General features: G+C 40.7%; 1 protein-coding gene across 10 annotated transcripts in view; it reads right to left on the minus strand.

The window, feature by feature from the left end:
- Window positions 1–16,195, minus strand: part of PALM2AKAP2 (PALM2 and AKAP2 fusion) — a 260,559-nt gene that overhangs the window by 131,516 nt on the left and 112,848 nt on the right. For 4 of the 10 annotated variants that reach the window (XM_071731456.1, XM_071731458.1, XM_071731457.1 and 1 more), the window contains 2 exons: window positions 12,684–12,785; window positions 7,012–7,716 (listed from right to left, as the gene is read on the minus strand). The exons of 2 other annotated variants lie outside the window; for them this stretch is intronic. In XM_071731456.1, the coding sequence (XP_071587557.1) occupies window positions 7,012–7,716; window positions 12,684–12,785 (807 nt within the window). Of the gene's footprint in view, window positions 1–6,793; window positions 7,717–12,683; window positions 12,786–16,195 lie in introns of those variants that run through there. 4 more of the 10 variants (XM_071731461.1, XM_071731460.1, XM_071731459.1 and 1 more) reach the window with 3 other exon arrangements.

Genomic DNA, 16,195 nt, shown 5'->3' on the forward strand with positions numbered 1-16,195 from the left:
TAGGGAGAGTGGTCCTCTAGTATCAAATCCATGCTAAGAACCTAGGAAGATACAGGAAGATGTCTGAACACTGAGGACAGAATACTGTAATTTCTTTTTACTTAGGACTCATGCCGACAGGCCTGAGGCGAGGTTTTTAACTCTGGTGTCTCTTTTCTTCCCCCTGTCTTTGCTCATAAGAGATCACAAAAAGGGAAGCAGAGAAAGGGGGAAAATCAGCAGTGGAGCAGTGGTGTCCAGAATGAGGGTGAGTACAGAGAAAGGGGCAGGTGGGGTCTGGAACAGAGATATGGAAAGAGAAAAATTTGAAAGGAAAATTTACACTGACTTTTTGTTATGTTTCTGGGTAGGTAAGAAACTGACCCCCACCTGTTTCAGGCCCTGGGGATGTTGAGAGTTCCTGGAGGGTTTTTGTCTGCTTTCCAACACAGTCAGCAAGGAGACCATGCTCTAAACCCCTCTCAGCACAAAAATGAACCAGTTTCACAACACTATTAAAAAAGTCTAATCAAAGGAACTAGAAGATACAGTTAAAGCAGCATAAGCCTTGCTTGTAGCATATTGCTTAAAGACCAGACTCTATAAGCATTTGTGCATTAAATGTCACTTATCTGGGTCATCCCATTAGACTAAAAAGGGCTGCTTGGGTGCTTAACTTTCAGGCAAGTGGTTAGGTCTTACAGACTTGCAAAGCCTAAATTGAGGTATGAATCACTAGCATACCAATGCAAAGTAAAAGTGTTCAAATATACCCATACTAGTGAACTTGAATTACTGAGCTAACTCTAAAAAAATAAGAATTTTTTTTTTTATTTCTGCAGTAGATTAATTCTTAAAACAAATCCCTAAAAGCTTCTTCGAGAAGAATTTGGGAAACAATTGGAGGAAAGCTTTGCAATGCAATCACAGCAAAAGCCCTCAAAGTAAGTGAAGATTTTGCAAACTGGAGGAAGGGGCTCAGAATTTTTCACACATTTGCCCTTAAGAAAAGTGGCCTGTAATTAATCCACTGAACAGCCTAAGTGGGACCACCACAGGAGAAAAGCTATAGATTTTGCAAGACACTTCAAACCCATGAGGAAGAAGGCTGTTTGTTAATGTTTTGATTTTAAATACAAGTGGGACATTTTTAAGAACTTCATGCACCCTTGTCACTATTTACAAGCTAAATTTTCATTATAAGTTTATATTACAAGTTGGATTTATATTCTCTTTGGACTAGATGACAATCCATTGATTTTCTAAAATTCATAAATTCAGCCATTTTATACAACTTACTCTTTTACATACAAAAATTACAGTCCACATTTTTGTTGGATATTGTCATAGCCTGTGACCTCCGGTTAAGCCCGGAGGTAAGTCTATTCTTGCTGTCCAGAAGGCTCATGAAGCATAATTTAAGCAAATCCTAAACCTCCCAAAAGACAGAGAGAACTGGTTGAAACTGAGTGAGTTTAGAAAAAAATAAGATATGCCAGCCTGTGGGATAATCTTCTACTTTGTCTAAATTATTTTCTTCTACTCTTTCCAGTGGCACCATCTCTGACATTTTAAAATCTAATGTTGCATAAAGCATGATAAAGTGAAAAAAACATACAGTTCTCCTAATTAGCCATTCTCTCTACTGATAGTAGGTAGCTATTACCTACCATATTGGCTTTCGAGATAAAAAAGTTTGTCTAGCCATAAGAAGCATAGGTTCATATTTTATGTTAAATGAATTTTCTTATTTAGCCATGTTCATAGCAGTGATATTGGATTCTACTCTTCTAACTTTATTCTTTAAAAAGTGTTGTGATCCCACTTCCTGGAGGAAATCATGGTTACGTCTACAAAAGTTCCCAAGAAGCTGGGCATTGTCATAAACACATGAAAAAGTTCAAAGTCTCAGTGTCATGGGAAGGATGATATTCAGAAACTCAATACCCATGTAGGGTTTGTATCTCATTACAAAAATATTTATTCCTTAAAAAAATACACAAATGTAAAATACTACATTTTCTATTATATCCCCACCTACTTTCTGTGTATGCCATTTGGATGTTAGACTAAATCAAAAGGTGAAACACCTTCTATTTCTCTAGCAACTCTGTGTGCTGTCTTCCTGCTCTGATTAACTTGCTCTATCTCTATAATGTTAATAATGATGAAACTGTAGTGAACTGACGAACAAAATCAGGGGACTAAAATACACGCTGTTAGGCAGTCCCATTTAATATTTGCCCACGAAGACCACTACTGTGGTAGCAATGCTGACTTGGGATCTGATCCTACCAGATGCTAAGCACCATTTTGTTTCATGTTTTTCTCAGCAGAAGTAGCAATGCTCAGAGTTGGCCTCTAGGGTTACAGCACCCTGGGCAAACTCAGCAGTGCATAAAATTGGTACAGATACACAAATAACACCCAAGCTACACCCTGTGTTAATCATTAATGCCCTGATCTTGGCAAACACCTATACACATTTCTACTGTGAGTAGGCCTGCTGTCTGAAATAGGTCAGCAGAATTAGGTGAATGCATTTTTGTTAGCAGGGCTGAGGTCTTCTATTACACTGGTAGAGGTACGCTTCTTGGAGAAGGGCTTGCGCACACTTCCCTTGCTGGGGATTGAAAGATAATGTTGTGTTCATACAGCTTTGGAATACAGCCTGCATTTTTTTTTCAAAAAATAATGAAAAGGAAGATAAAAAATAAGAAGGAAACCCAAGAGTCCTAAGGCAAACTTTCAAATGGCACACCATACCTACTTTGCCATTCATTTTAGATAACATCACAAAGGCAGACCAGAGGAGTTCTGTAAACATATACCATACAGTACATCAGCCACGGGAAATTAAAAAAAGAAAACAACCCTGTAATTCTTTTCTTTCTGTATTGATACTCTTTTAATTGAAAGAGATTGCCTAGCCACTAATCATAATGCTGTGTTTCTTGATTTGTATGTTTCTTCTGTTAAAAAAAAAAAACCACCAAAAAAACCCCACAAAAAAAACCAAAAAAAAAAAAATAAAGAGTGGAAATAAAATGCAGTGGTTTGCAAAAGAAACAGTCCCTGAATGCAAAGGAGGGACGACATGGAAAGTGGGTTCATAGAAACTTACAAAATACAAATTATAAAAAAGTTCTATAGGTTACTTTTTCCCAGTCTAGGAAAAGATACACTGAAAAGAGGTTTTGTTTCTATTTTTGTTTTCTTACAAAAGTTAAGGCGAGCAGTTTGTTGTGGCAAAATGCTGTCACTGAACGAAGTTTCTGAATTTACTTTCTTGTAACCCCTCATGCTGAAATTGAAAATGTACATGTGATGGCATAAATTAAACAGATGGGAAATTTGCTTAAAACAATAATAATAAAAAAAAGCCCTCCATAGTGACCCTTACAAAACTCTCTCTCTGCTCGACTGTAGAGTGAATCTCTTCCTTTGTGCCTGATTGTGCACGAAATTTCCACAGGCAGCTTCCTATCCAAGGGTGAGGGGAAAACTGACCCTATGAAGCTCAATGCAGCTCTGGAAAACCAGTTTACATTTATCAGCCCAGGCTGATGTGTCTGAATTCCCCTATAACTTTGCTGCAGGCCAGCGGCTGGAAGGGACAAGCTGATGTCCAGGAAGGGACATAATGTGTTTTGTGGAGAAGGATGATTGGAATAAGCATGTTTCAGCCAACATAGCTAAAGCCCTCGTAGTTCAGACCAATTTGCTCTTGTTTCGTACTTTTCCTGGCCTCATATGTGGAAGTGCCTTTGACCCTTGAAGACAAACCCTATGCAGACAAACCTTGAGCTTTTCTGAATCTACTCCATTAACCATGGAGTTCATATGAACACATAAAAAACACTGGCCTTCCTAGGCACTCAGTGTTAGCTACAAATACTGAGTAGTAGGTATTTGGCAGATTTAAGGTTTAAGGCTTGTGCTCTACTTCTAACCACTAAAGGGCCACTTCTGGACTCTTGTATGCCACCATCTCTCTGCCATGTTGTGCCTCAGATGGTGCAGTGGTCTCACACACATTCTGGTCCCAGCCTCAGCAAGCATCTCCCAGAGCTGACCGCCAAGGGAGTCATCCCCAAAATGCTGAGACTGTGCTGAACCAGAAGGACATCTGACAGAGGAGCACATGGCTGAAGAGATGCAGGAACAGAGTGGGTTAGCGTAAAGACAACACCCCAAATTTCTCAAGCAGAAGGCTTTGGGAAAAAATGTCCATAGAGGAGAGAAGCAGCAGGGAGAAAGCTCAGGCTGGGAAGACACCAGGAGGCCAGGGTGGCCGTGAGGTGCCATCCCACCCAGAGAGGAAAAGGTGGTGAGCAGTGAGATGACCAGCCAGGCCAGGAGGAGATGGCTGGAAGATTTGTTTTTGAGTGTTATAGGTGAAGTGAACAGGCCCCAGAGTGAGAGAACTATTGCAAGTGCACCTGGCTCCTGTGGCATGCAGGGCAGGGGTGAGATGAAGACCACTTCACCCCTCATGTTGCAGTGCTTTGGGGTCCTACATATGCCCAGGGACAACTTCGCCAGGCCACCCTGGGGGTGAAAACTCCGAGTCACATTTTAAGATATGCTGAGATTTGTAAATGTTTAGCATTTGGGAAAAAAAGAAAAAAAAAAAAGAAAAAAGAAAAAAGAAACAAAAAAAATCACCACGCAACCTAATCAAAAAAACCTAAAACACAGGTTGCTGGTTTCCAACAAGCAGCCACCAGACCTATTGTTGCAATGAGGGGCTCTGCAGCTGTTCCCCTCTTTGATAAAACTTAACCACCTAAGCCTGAGTCAAGGGATTATGTGCAGAGCTTCTGCAGGTGAGTTTGGTCCTTCTCCCATCCAAGAGCCCCTGGGGCAGGCGGAGGGAGTGCATGTAAGTCTATTAAATCCAGCCACGGCAGCAGAGATGGAGGCCAGCAAACTCTCTGCAGGTGCCATAAGGATGTGTCTGTCTTCTACTTTCAACTTGCTTTTTTTTCTCACTGCCACCTGAACAATAGTGAGAAGTAAGACTGGCCAGCTCCATATTGACAGCTGAGTGACCTAAAGCAGGAACTACCTTTTGCATTTCTTTAGTGTGTGTATGTTTTCAGTGTGCCTCATATTACCACCATTGTGAACAAATGTCTTTCTTACTGGCACAGAAAGAAAAGAGTACAGAGCAAGAACTCTGTTTAATTGGATGCTCTGAACTTACAATTAATGCAGTAAAAGCACCATCCAAGAAAGAAGAGATATATCATACGAACCACCTCAAACTGAAAAGAGGCTTTTTTGTTGTTTTTCTTTCTTTTTTTTTTACATATACTTTTTTGTTTTGTATTTCAGTTGCTGTTATCAATTTTAAAGTCTGATAGTTTCAAAGACACTTCAAAATATTCTTCAGTACTTTTTTAACACTATCAGAAAATTTAAATCCTGATTTTTAATCTCACTTCTGCAGTTATAAATCCAGATTAACTCCACTAGAGTGAGTGAAGCTGCTACACTTAAGCAAAACCAGTGTGAGACAAGAATCAGGCTCATAATATCTTGCCATGAAAAAGCTGTCTGCTTTTTCTTTGTAGTTAGAAGAATGAAAGGACCAAGAAACAAAGAAGCATCTACTTATTTTGGATGCCTTAGCCTTTGCACATTTTCACCTTCAGTTGCTTTTAACAGGCCTGATTTTCAGAGAGCAGATGAAGAAAAGTTTAGTGGAAATCAAGCCTCTTGGAAGCATCCCACACCAGAAAATGAAGCATCCAAAACCACCAGCAGTTTTTGAAAATGTTAGTCTTGTGGATGTAGGATCTTCTCCCAAAAAAGCTGCTCCAATAAAACTCTGGTGGAGATCCACAAGAGTTTGACCTGGGCAAGCAGGGCAGGATCAGACCCATCATCTGTCATTATGTAGGTGCATTGAAGTACACACTATGAGAAATTACACTTCCCTAAGAATTACAAAATAAAACTCTATCCTTGCCCCCATTCCCAGCACTGAGAATTTCACCACTGAATCCAGTGGGAAGAGGGTCAGACTGTGAGAGCTCATTTATACTCTAGGGAAAGAGAAAGCAGCCTCTTTCATCTATTGGAGTTCAGCAGGAAAACTTCACATATAAACATTGGCAGAATAACTGAAAGGCAAGTAATTAGATCAGTGACTCCAGTTGGTGTAACAGCTGCATCTTATTCACATCAAGCTAATTTCAACTGTAATTTGGGGAGATGAAGTACACATACAATACTGTAATCTGGAAGATTTAGATAAGGCAAAAACATCATTCATACAGTTTCTAGAAAGAATAATTAAGGTCCACTTTTGGTATCACCAATAAGCAGAAATGGCTGATGGGTTTTTCTGACACGGCAAACTGAACTGGAAAGTTTCTGTAAAACAAAACTATGCAAACTTTTTGGGAAAGACTTGTCTGAGTTTTAGCAAAAAACAATAAAATTATATAAGCCTCTCCCACAAGAAATAAAAACTAGGAATTATAAAATAATGTTTAAGTGTGATTTTTCTTAAAAAAGAGAAGCAATATTTTTTAAGGCTCTCATATCTGGCTGCTGTGTAACTCAGATTCCCACAAGATTCTAGGAATCTGATCAAGCCTGCCAGATATCCAAAGAAAAATGTAAAAAGTGTTTTCATAATATGTATATATAATATGTATATAAAAAATCAAATAAATATGAAAACATCTGTTTCATTTCCCATTTATCTCTCACTCTGAAATATTAAGAAAAAAAAAAAAAGAAAAAAGAAAAAGAGAGGCAAAAAAAACCCCACCCTCTCCCCAAACCCCGAATAGTACATCTGATGTGAAAATAACCATGCGTTCCTCTTCCTTAAGAACTAGAAAGCAAAGCAACCCAACTGCAAGGCAATGGAGGCATTCACTTCCAGTTCACAGTATTGCAGTTAGAAGTACAGTGAGGTCTAGGTAAGTGGTGGAGCAGGAGCTGCCCAGAGCAGGAAAGGAGGAGGTGTTCACATGACAATACAGCATTGACAGCGCTTTTTCTTTTGTGTACCTGGGGCAGCTTCCAAGGGCAGGCTCTCTTCCTTCCCCTCAGGAGAGGAGGGCTCTGTCGTGTCTGACAGTGGCCTGCCAGAGACCAGCTCAGCAGCATTCCCATCCATGGTGGAGACATCCGTCACGGTCTTCTCCCGCAATGACTTTTCGTCGTCTTCATCAATCAGGACCAGCTCTGCCTTGATGGTCTCATCATAACCCAGCACTTTCTTCGTCTCCTCTTCGTCATCGATGTTCTGGTAGCCCATAAATATCATTGTCACTGGCTGATCTGCGCTGGCCTCTGGGGCTTCGCCACCGCATGGTTTGTCTTGGGGCTGAAGATTCACAGCATGCCCTTTGCTGGGTTTGTGTACCATTTCCAGCTTTGCCTCCTTGAAGAGCATTTGCTCCTTCATATGGCTAAGGTTTCCATCGGCTACCGCATTTCTCTCTGACACAGTCATTGTTTCATACCCTCCTTTTACACTTGATTGTCCAGCTTTTTGTATAAGTTCATCTACGTCCTTTGAGCTTAATTTATGTACTCCATTTTCTACCACTGTGCCACCAGAGTGAACCTCATAGACTACCTTGGTACCATCATCATAGACTTTGAATCCTCTTTGATGGGCCTCATCTGGGCCAACAGGTGAAGCAGAGACAATCTTGGTCTCTCCTGTCTGTTTGTCTTTCTCCACATTAATTTCCATGGTGCACAAAGCTTGAATGAAAACAAGAGAGGAAGTGCATGTTACAACAAAAAAAGCCAGTGAACGGTTAATTGCCAAACAGACAAAGAAAACTATGGTGCCCCTCTTCCTAACTCCTGTCTCTGAAGGGCCAAGTGTTTTACATTAGAGGTGGGACACAATGCTGTGGACAGAGATCATTATCACACTACAGCTTTTTGTGCAGCTGGGGCCAGGCACAGCTGTGGCAAACAGGACCTTATCTTCCAACTCAAGCCAGGTGAAGCTGTGTCTGATCAATTAGGAGCGCCAAGAACACTTGGGTTAGGTGTAATTTAGACAAAGGGAGGTGACAGCATGCAGGTTGCCCTAACCTTTCCATTCTTGCCTCAAAATTAAGAGAAAAACACATCTCCAGGAACCTCTCTACTGTCTTTTCCTTCTCTGTCATCAAACTGTCATTAGCTGATCACAAGTTCTGTTTGCTGTAAATAACACCCTGACTCTTCCATCTGTAGCATTCAAAACATTTTAGAGAGATGAAGAAACATAGTTTACCCCCATTCTACAGGTGGGAAAGCAAAACCACACAAGAATGGGATAATTTCTCCCACAAGTATATGGTAGGACAGGCATCTCTGCTTCCACACCAAGTCATCGACAGTGACCTCTGTTTGCAGGTTAAGAGGATGTACGAAATGGCCAACAAGTGATTCCTTCTTTATTGAATTAGTCCCTAAGCACCATTGTCAAAGTTGAAGAAAAAAAGAATAACGAACTGGTTTTCAAACTGCAGTGAAATAACAGATAAAAACATGAGACTGAGGGATGCTGCTTTAGAATACCAAAGAAGGTTTTCTAGCAGTTAAGGAGGACGCAGTAACAAGATGAATTCTGCAGAGACCATACAGTAGGAACATACAGGCAGTCTACACAGCTCAAACACTCATTCTGAGATCCTAGACAGCTTTTCAAGGAAAAATGTGCAAAGATCTCACAGATTTTTCACAAGTGGTCACTTGTTCAAGCATTCTTTGTATGCAGATGAAGACATTTTGGCTTCTGGACAGATATCCACAGACACTTAATTACAAATTACCATGGGCAGTGACAAGTGTGCATGAAACTTACCTTTCCACCAAAGAACCTCAATGTTATAATAATGATTTGTGTTACTTGGGGACACCACAAACTGACATGTTGGCTTTTTTCCCTGACTTATTTTCAAGTAAGTACAGAATATCACTGGCCCAAGAACCAATGTAGCTTGGTATTCTTGTATTTAAAATATAATAAATGTTAAAAAAATACTGTTGGTTTAATGTGTTCCCTCAGTCTTATTGTTCATACATAGTAGATATTTTTTTCTCTATCCTTAATGCAAAATATTTCATCAGCAACAGGAATTTTATCATAACATGCATCGTGACGCTACAACTCTAGAGAGAAAATTAATGTATAGCTGAGTGGGTGAGTGCTGGACCCTATGAAGTAGCAGCCCAGACAAAGGGGTGTCTGGATATCTGTGTGCTGTGTGTGCTTGCTGAGACCTCGCTCAGGGCTGGTTAGGTCAAGTGCAATGCTGCACAAACACCTGCATGGAGCTGGAGGGCAGAGGTGCTCGTGGCTGAAGAACTACTGCTGCCTCTGAGAGTAAAGTGTTAGTGAGGCTGGAGTGGGCTGCAGAAGCAAGGATCTCACTTTGGCCATTGCAGGTGAGGGAAATATCAGTATGGAATTGTGTTTTACCACTGCTATGGGAGGTTTATGAACTAGCTGTGTCCATAGCTACCATGATCCTGAGTGCAGGGTGCCCATTTTCACAATGAAATAGGGATATCAGGTGTCTGATCTGCCTCCCCATGATGGATTTTTCCAGCCTGGCCACCACACAGCATCCAGAAGGAGGCTGAGGGGCAAGAGCTGGTGTCTGCTGCCAAGTGGGCGGCAGGAGGCTGAGGGGCAGCTGGCATGGAGTGAAATGGGAGATTTAGGTTGGGAATAAGGAAAAAAAACATTGCCCCAAAGCCAGCAGAAGTTAAGTCTTTGAGCAGGTTGCTCCAAGGAGATGTGTGAAAAACTGTACCATGATGCAGCTTGGAGAGCAGCTGGCATGGAGAACTCGCTTGGGACAGTACTGGTCCAGAAGTTGGTGGGCAACTGTACTGGTCCAGAAGTTGGGACAGTACTGGTCCAGAAGTTGGTGGGCAACTGTCCTTCAAGTCTCATGAAAGTAAGTCTGCTTCAAAGGCTTTAATCCAACTCATAAGGAGTAACAAGAGAAAAAGATGCAGGTGCCACTGCTAACACCCTAGAATTTGTTCCTTTCATGGTGCAGTTTGTTGGGTGGGTATGAGGGGGAGAAGGAAAGGAGGAGTAATGTTGTTTAACATGTCAGCGGAAGCTGAGGGCCAGCCACAGGTTTTTGACCTCATATCTTTTGTTTGGGATCAATGGCTGGATGTTTTGATTCTGAAGCTGAATTTGGTGAGATGGTGAGTATGAGGGTAAGGACAATTCAACCTTTAGGTAGCAAGGCAACCCCAGAGCTCCAGTGCTGGTGGGTCTTTGAAAGAGATGCCAGCAGAAGATGAGGGCTAGCTACAATTTTCAGGCCTCTCACCTTCTACTTGGGAGCAATGACTGGAAGTTTTCAATTTTAGACCATGCTCTGGCATGGGTAGGAGAATGAAAGTAAGGACCAGCCTTTGGTGAGGGGGGTCTGAACATCAATTGACCTTTCCAGGGCTGCCCAGGCAGATACTGTTTACTATCTGTGAAAATCACAGAGATTAAAGGGGTTTTCCAGTCTATGGTAAACATGAGAAAAATGACATTCTGGCGGGTTTTTGAGTGACAGATAGCTGAACTGAAGCAAAGCTGATCCATGATGGAGCAACAGCACATCCAGAAAACAATCTCTGACAGGCACAAGTTCCTGATTTGTCCTGAGCACTACAACAGAGAAGGCACTGACAGTGCACAGACTGTCTGCCTGCTACCTTCTTAGTAAGAAGCAGCAGCCGGAGATCCCCTGGAGATCCTACACTCCTCTTCTTTGAAGAATGAAAATATTATCTGGGGAATGACTTTTCCGTAATAGCTGATGATTTTCTTATCAAAATGCCATGTTATTGCACATATTTTTTGTGCAGTGGAAGGTGCAATCTGCCAGACTCTCCCTGTACTGTGCATTAAAAGAAAATTCATACAATGGGCAAACAGGAAAATTTGATAGATAAATCATGTGGACCCAGCCGTATTTGAGAAGAGTTGCAAGAGTATCATTTTGCCTATGGTAAGTAGTACAAAGAAGTAACCATGTCTTTATTAGAAAGGCTGGGCAACAAGTTCTAGCCATGCTTTTGAGCTGCCTGATATCTGCTCTGATCTAGAGAGTTAAAAGGTGTGGTCAACGTGCATTTTATTTCTGGCTAATTTGCTTAAAGATTTGCTTCCATCAACAGTTTCTTTTCACATCTTCTGCCCTGATTTCAGCAGCAGTATTATTAAGGTATTGATGTAACATGCAGTTTATGACCTGCCCCAGGGATGACATTAAATTATTTGTACACATAAATGCATAGACATACACAAGTTTCTTAGAAAGCTGTTCACTAGTGAAATGCATTGCCATGGAAGAAGTGAGTAACAGAACCCTGCTTATCTGCCCATATGCATAATGTTTGTTCTCCACAGCAAAACCCAGCAGCCCAGCTTGTTGCCAAAGTGGCTGAAATTTAATTAATGTTGATTTCTAAAATGTCTTTATTTAACCAGAGTTTATTTATTGGAAAATGTGCTCTGGTAACACAATAGAGAACTCTCTGACGGAATTGAAACTGAGAGCAGTATTTGAAGATGACAACCTCTATTCACAAGTATGATTTTTCTGCACAAGCTTTAATTACATAATGCAATGCTTCATGACAACAAGATCTCGATGTGCAGACAAAAAGATCTGGCTTCTGCCAGATTGTGGATTCTGACAAACGTGAACTGAGAAGCTATTCTTAAAAAAAAATTAAATCTTCTTAGACTTCGAGCCTCTTTTAAGATGGATGCTTACCATCTACCTTTGAGCACATACGATGGTGCCTTTATGCTACTGCACACACACGATACTCTTATCAAAGACTACATGAGCAAGGCTTCTGGGTCATTTGAAGAATGAAAGAAGGTATTGCATTCTTGGTGTTGACAAAATGGTACAAAACAGATAGGGAAAAGTTTGCTTTTAGAACAGATCAGGGCAAGCATGGGCAAAAGGGAAGCTTTTGGAATGGCTTGCAACAGCTGAACAAAATGGCAAATTCTGTAGCTGTGTACAGTGTATTATCTGCAGACATTGCTTTGCTATGCTTGTTAACCTTTCTTCAAGTAAGCCACCTTTCAGTCTCACTCTTTGGTACACCCCTTAAGTGTACCCCTTAAGTAGTCACCAGAAATCTGGTCTTGAGATAGGGAATACATTTTTTTGAAAATAAGAAAAGCACACAGCTTTTAACAATCATATTGTTACATTTAGGACACAATTCGAATAATTCTCTATGTGATCCCAAGCACTAAACATGCAGTAATTCTTCCCCTTTTCCCCAAGAAGAAAGAATGATACACACATAAGTATAAAACGACACAGAAGTTTGAAGAGGGTATGGGGACCTGTGAGTGCCTGTGAGAGTAATACATTTTAATGGGAGCTGCATGGGTACAACAGAGAAGACAAAACCTTGGCCTAGATTCCATGTATATGTATCAGCAGAGATGGAAAGAACCAAATGTTTCCACACAAAAATATTGGGCACATTTTATGCTACTTGTATGTAGTTCAACTACATTGTTGAACTCAAAAATCCTTGACTTACTTAAGAAATACAAATTAAATGGCATTTCCTGTCATTTAAATGATACTGGGACACCAGATCCATTAAGGTAATATAACAAAAAAAGTTCATGGCTACTGGACTTGTATTATAATACTTTGCTCCTTGAGACTTACCAGCTACTCTGCTTGCTCCGTCCCGCCCAGGAACTGGCTCTGCTGTTCGTGAATAGAGGGTTGGGAGTTCAGGGATCTGGGAGTAAATGTAATTTACTGCATCTGGTGTCAGAGAACAGGAAACAGTTAGATTCGTGCTACAAGCCCCAGTGGCTTCATTGCTTAGACAGCAGAGTGTTGTCAGCCCTGACAATAGTCACTGGAGCTTTGTACTAGATAATTGGATCAAAGCAAAGTGCAAAGTCACTGTCGTGTGATTGGTGTTCAATAGACTAGCTGAGGCAGGAGGGAATGGGTCCAGATGACTCAAACCTTATGTCAGTTGAACACATGAAATTATTTGTCAGGAGGTTCTGGATTTATCAAGTCCATGACCTTTAAAATGGGTGAGAGAGGGAAGGTAAGGAACAAACCTAACGTGATACCCAGAATACATGACATTTCAGATACAGATATAAAAGCCAAAAAATGCTGGTGTTGACTGGATGGGATGAAAGGCATCTCTTTTGTACAGGTTTTCTCCATTATTGTTGAATAACTATTTTGCTTTTTGTTCTTAAAAGTGAAATTTAGCTAGTAATGAAATCATGTGTAGATACTAGTAAGGTGCCCATTGTCACCTTCAGTGGGTATGAAATGCCTGCCAGTTCTCTAGTGCCAGTCTTTAACAAACTCTGAACCAACAGAAAGCTACCTTAAATGAATGTTAAAAGTTCTTTTACATTCGAGACTATGGTTGTTTAGCATTAGCTAAAGACATTAAAGACATTTACAAATATTTACTGGGAGAAGTTTTGTGGACAGTTAAATATAACTAGACAGCATATATCGTTCTTGCTGAGCTAAAAGCAAAGCTTAGAGGACAGATGAACAAAAAGTTGACTTACACTTAAGGCACCAAATCAAAATGAAAAATATTGAAAAAAAATCATATTCTTTCCTATCAACAGGAAATATTTTCAGTTTCATATAGAAATAGTCAAATTTCTGTTCAAAGTTGAGATTCTTTCTGGTGTGAAACAAAGCATTCTTGTTCCTTCAGGGGCACTTTGCTGGGTATAATTTAAGTTGTTGAGTCCTCAGTATGACCTGGTTCATGTGTAAGGGTAGAAGGCAGACTGTTTTCCTTGGTGCCAATCTGTGTTACAAGAAGGTGAGACAGGAAGACCAGTGTAGATCGTGAAAGTGAACTGGTGAACGGAAGGAGAAAATTAAGCACCCTGTTGTAGAGACTGCATCTGATGAAGGAGATCCTTTCATCATGCTCCCTAAGGGCTAACACCCATCCAAGAAAAAAATCCTACACGTGGTGGTGTCCTCATCAAACATTATGTGCCTTCTTTAATCCCAAAGTCTACTACTTTGGCAAGAAGATTGGGTCTGGTGTCAGTGAAAGGATTCTATTGCCCTGACAGCCTGCAGTGGCTGCTGGGTGCAGGAAGACCATAATCTCAGTTCCCCAAAAGACATTCAATCCCCCAGGGAGCAATGTAAGTGAGGTCCTCTTCCCCTGCATTAGAGCAGGATGGCAGAGTGACATGGTGCAAAATCATTTCAGAAGAAAGTTAGTATGTAAGTTCAGCTTGTAACAGATGAATTTGAAAAAAAAAACCACCCTTGGGAAATACACCAGGGAAATACTATTTTATTTCATACTTCAGTAGACAAATTGCTGTCTTGGCAAATGGGCTTTTATATTTTCAATGCATAGTGTTTCCTCAAAGTTTTTTATTTTCAGCAGTAGAGACTAGGAGAAATATTTGTTTAGGACAGTGCTGACAAAGTTATGGCCAGCAACAGCTGGTGGGTTTTTTTGCCGATTTTCTTGCCTTTGATGAGAAATTGGTACAGTGCTCAGTGTAGTTGTTCTGGGAAATATCACCAGCAAATGAGCCTGCCATCATTGAGGACTAAAGTAGTTTCTCAGAACAAAGAAGTGAGGACTGTTTTTATGGGCCAGAATAAGAAGGCACTTTGTGTTCTGGAAATGGCAGAAATTCAGTAATTATTTACCCTGCAGAGTGTATTGGAGTGCTGGAACAGTAGTTTCAGTACATGCTCCTCTTGCAGATTGATTGACAATGCAGACTTGTGATGCTTAACTAATCATCCTTACTTCTTTTGCAGCCCAGGAGAAGAAAAGGCCAGTTAGGGTACAGTTCTCATCCATGGGCACAAAATTCTTTACAAGAAATTTTTCTTCTGCCTGTACAGGAAACTGAGCTGACTGTTCTGGCAGCCAGCATCACTGATGTCCAGTAGTGAGCAAGATCAGTTGCACAGCTTGATGGTGAAGCTTTCACTTTAATGCTGCCTCTGTTTGAGGACTTCAGCCACTTGGGGTTTTTTTCTTCCTCTTTTAGGAGACAACACCTAGGTAAGCATTAGGTACTGTTAATATTGACCCAGTTTAGAAATTTCTCTGGATGTTATTTAGAATGAAATATTAAAAAATAAGTTTCTGGGCTCTTGACAATCTCTTATTACTGTCCTGAGAAAGGAGCACCAGGGTGGTGTCGTGGTGTGGTATTCTTTTGTTCTTTCATCTGAAGTGGTAGTACCATGTGACAGAAATTACTAGAAGTTGAGGCTTTTTTAATTCTGCCAGTCTTGTCCTCCCCTAGACAAAATATACTTGCTCACTTCCCTTTATCTCACTGGCAACAAGATCTGTTTTTTTTATCACCTCTAAAAAGGACATAAGAGATCAGTTTTCCAAGGAGCGGATGAGACACAAATTAGCATTTTGTTCACATGAGAAGACATAGATTAAAGCATTTGAGCTGCTTTGACCCCATTCAATATCTTAATTTCAACTTTTGATGATTTATTAATATTGAACATGTCCTGTGATTTTTTGTACTACTTTCTGTACTACAACAAACTGCATTTTGGGACTATGGCACTCTTCCATATTATTGAACAGACAAGTGCTTGAGAGAACATATGGGGCCAGATAATCCTTCAAGGGTGCTTACACAAAACTAAACCTTCAGAACTGCTCAGAATAGCTCCCACACAGAGGCTTGTGGCCAAATGTCTGGTGAGCTCATTTTTCAAGGGCTGGATTACCTGTAAAAAGTCTGACTTTCACTAAAATTAGTGCCTAAGGTCTTCTGCAAATACTGTCTCAAATGGCATGGCTGTTCCACTTGCAAGGCCTTCTGGGACTCCACAAGGCTGCATCAAAAGGAACAGAGATAATGACCTTCCCACCACATTTGTAAGACCAAAACAGCTGAATAGCCTATAAGACCTAAAAGCTGAATAGCCTGGCTCAGACTTAGAGAATCATGCTTTAAACTAGTGAACTTGGGAGACAGGATTCACAGCTGACACCTGCAACTCCATAAGCAATTGAGTGGGTGAGTGCGCCTACCAGAGCAGTAAGGAAATCTCCCTGACCCTTTCCAAGGCATGAACCCTAAGTCAAAACACTTCAAGTCTGGGCAAGAAACATGAAGAACAAGAACTCTGTACCCAGACTGAGAGATGTCATAGGAATCACCAAA

Source organism: Heliangelus exortis, chromosome Z (genome assembly GCF_036169615.1).
Source record: "Heliangelus exortis chromosome Z, bHelExo1.hap1, whole genome shotgun sequence".
Lineage (NCBI taxonomy): Eukaryota > Metazoa > Chordata > Aves > Apodiformes > Trochilidae > Heliangelus > Heliangelus exortis.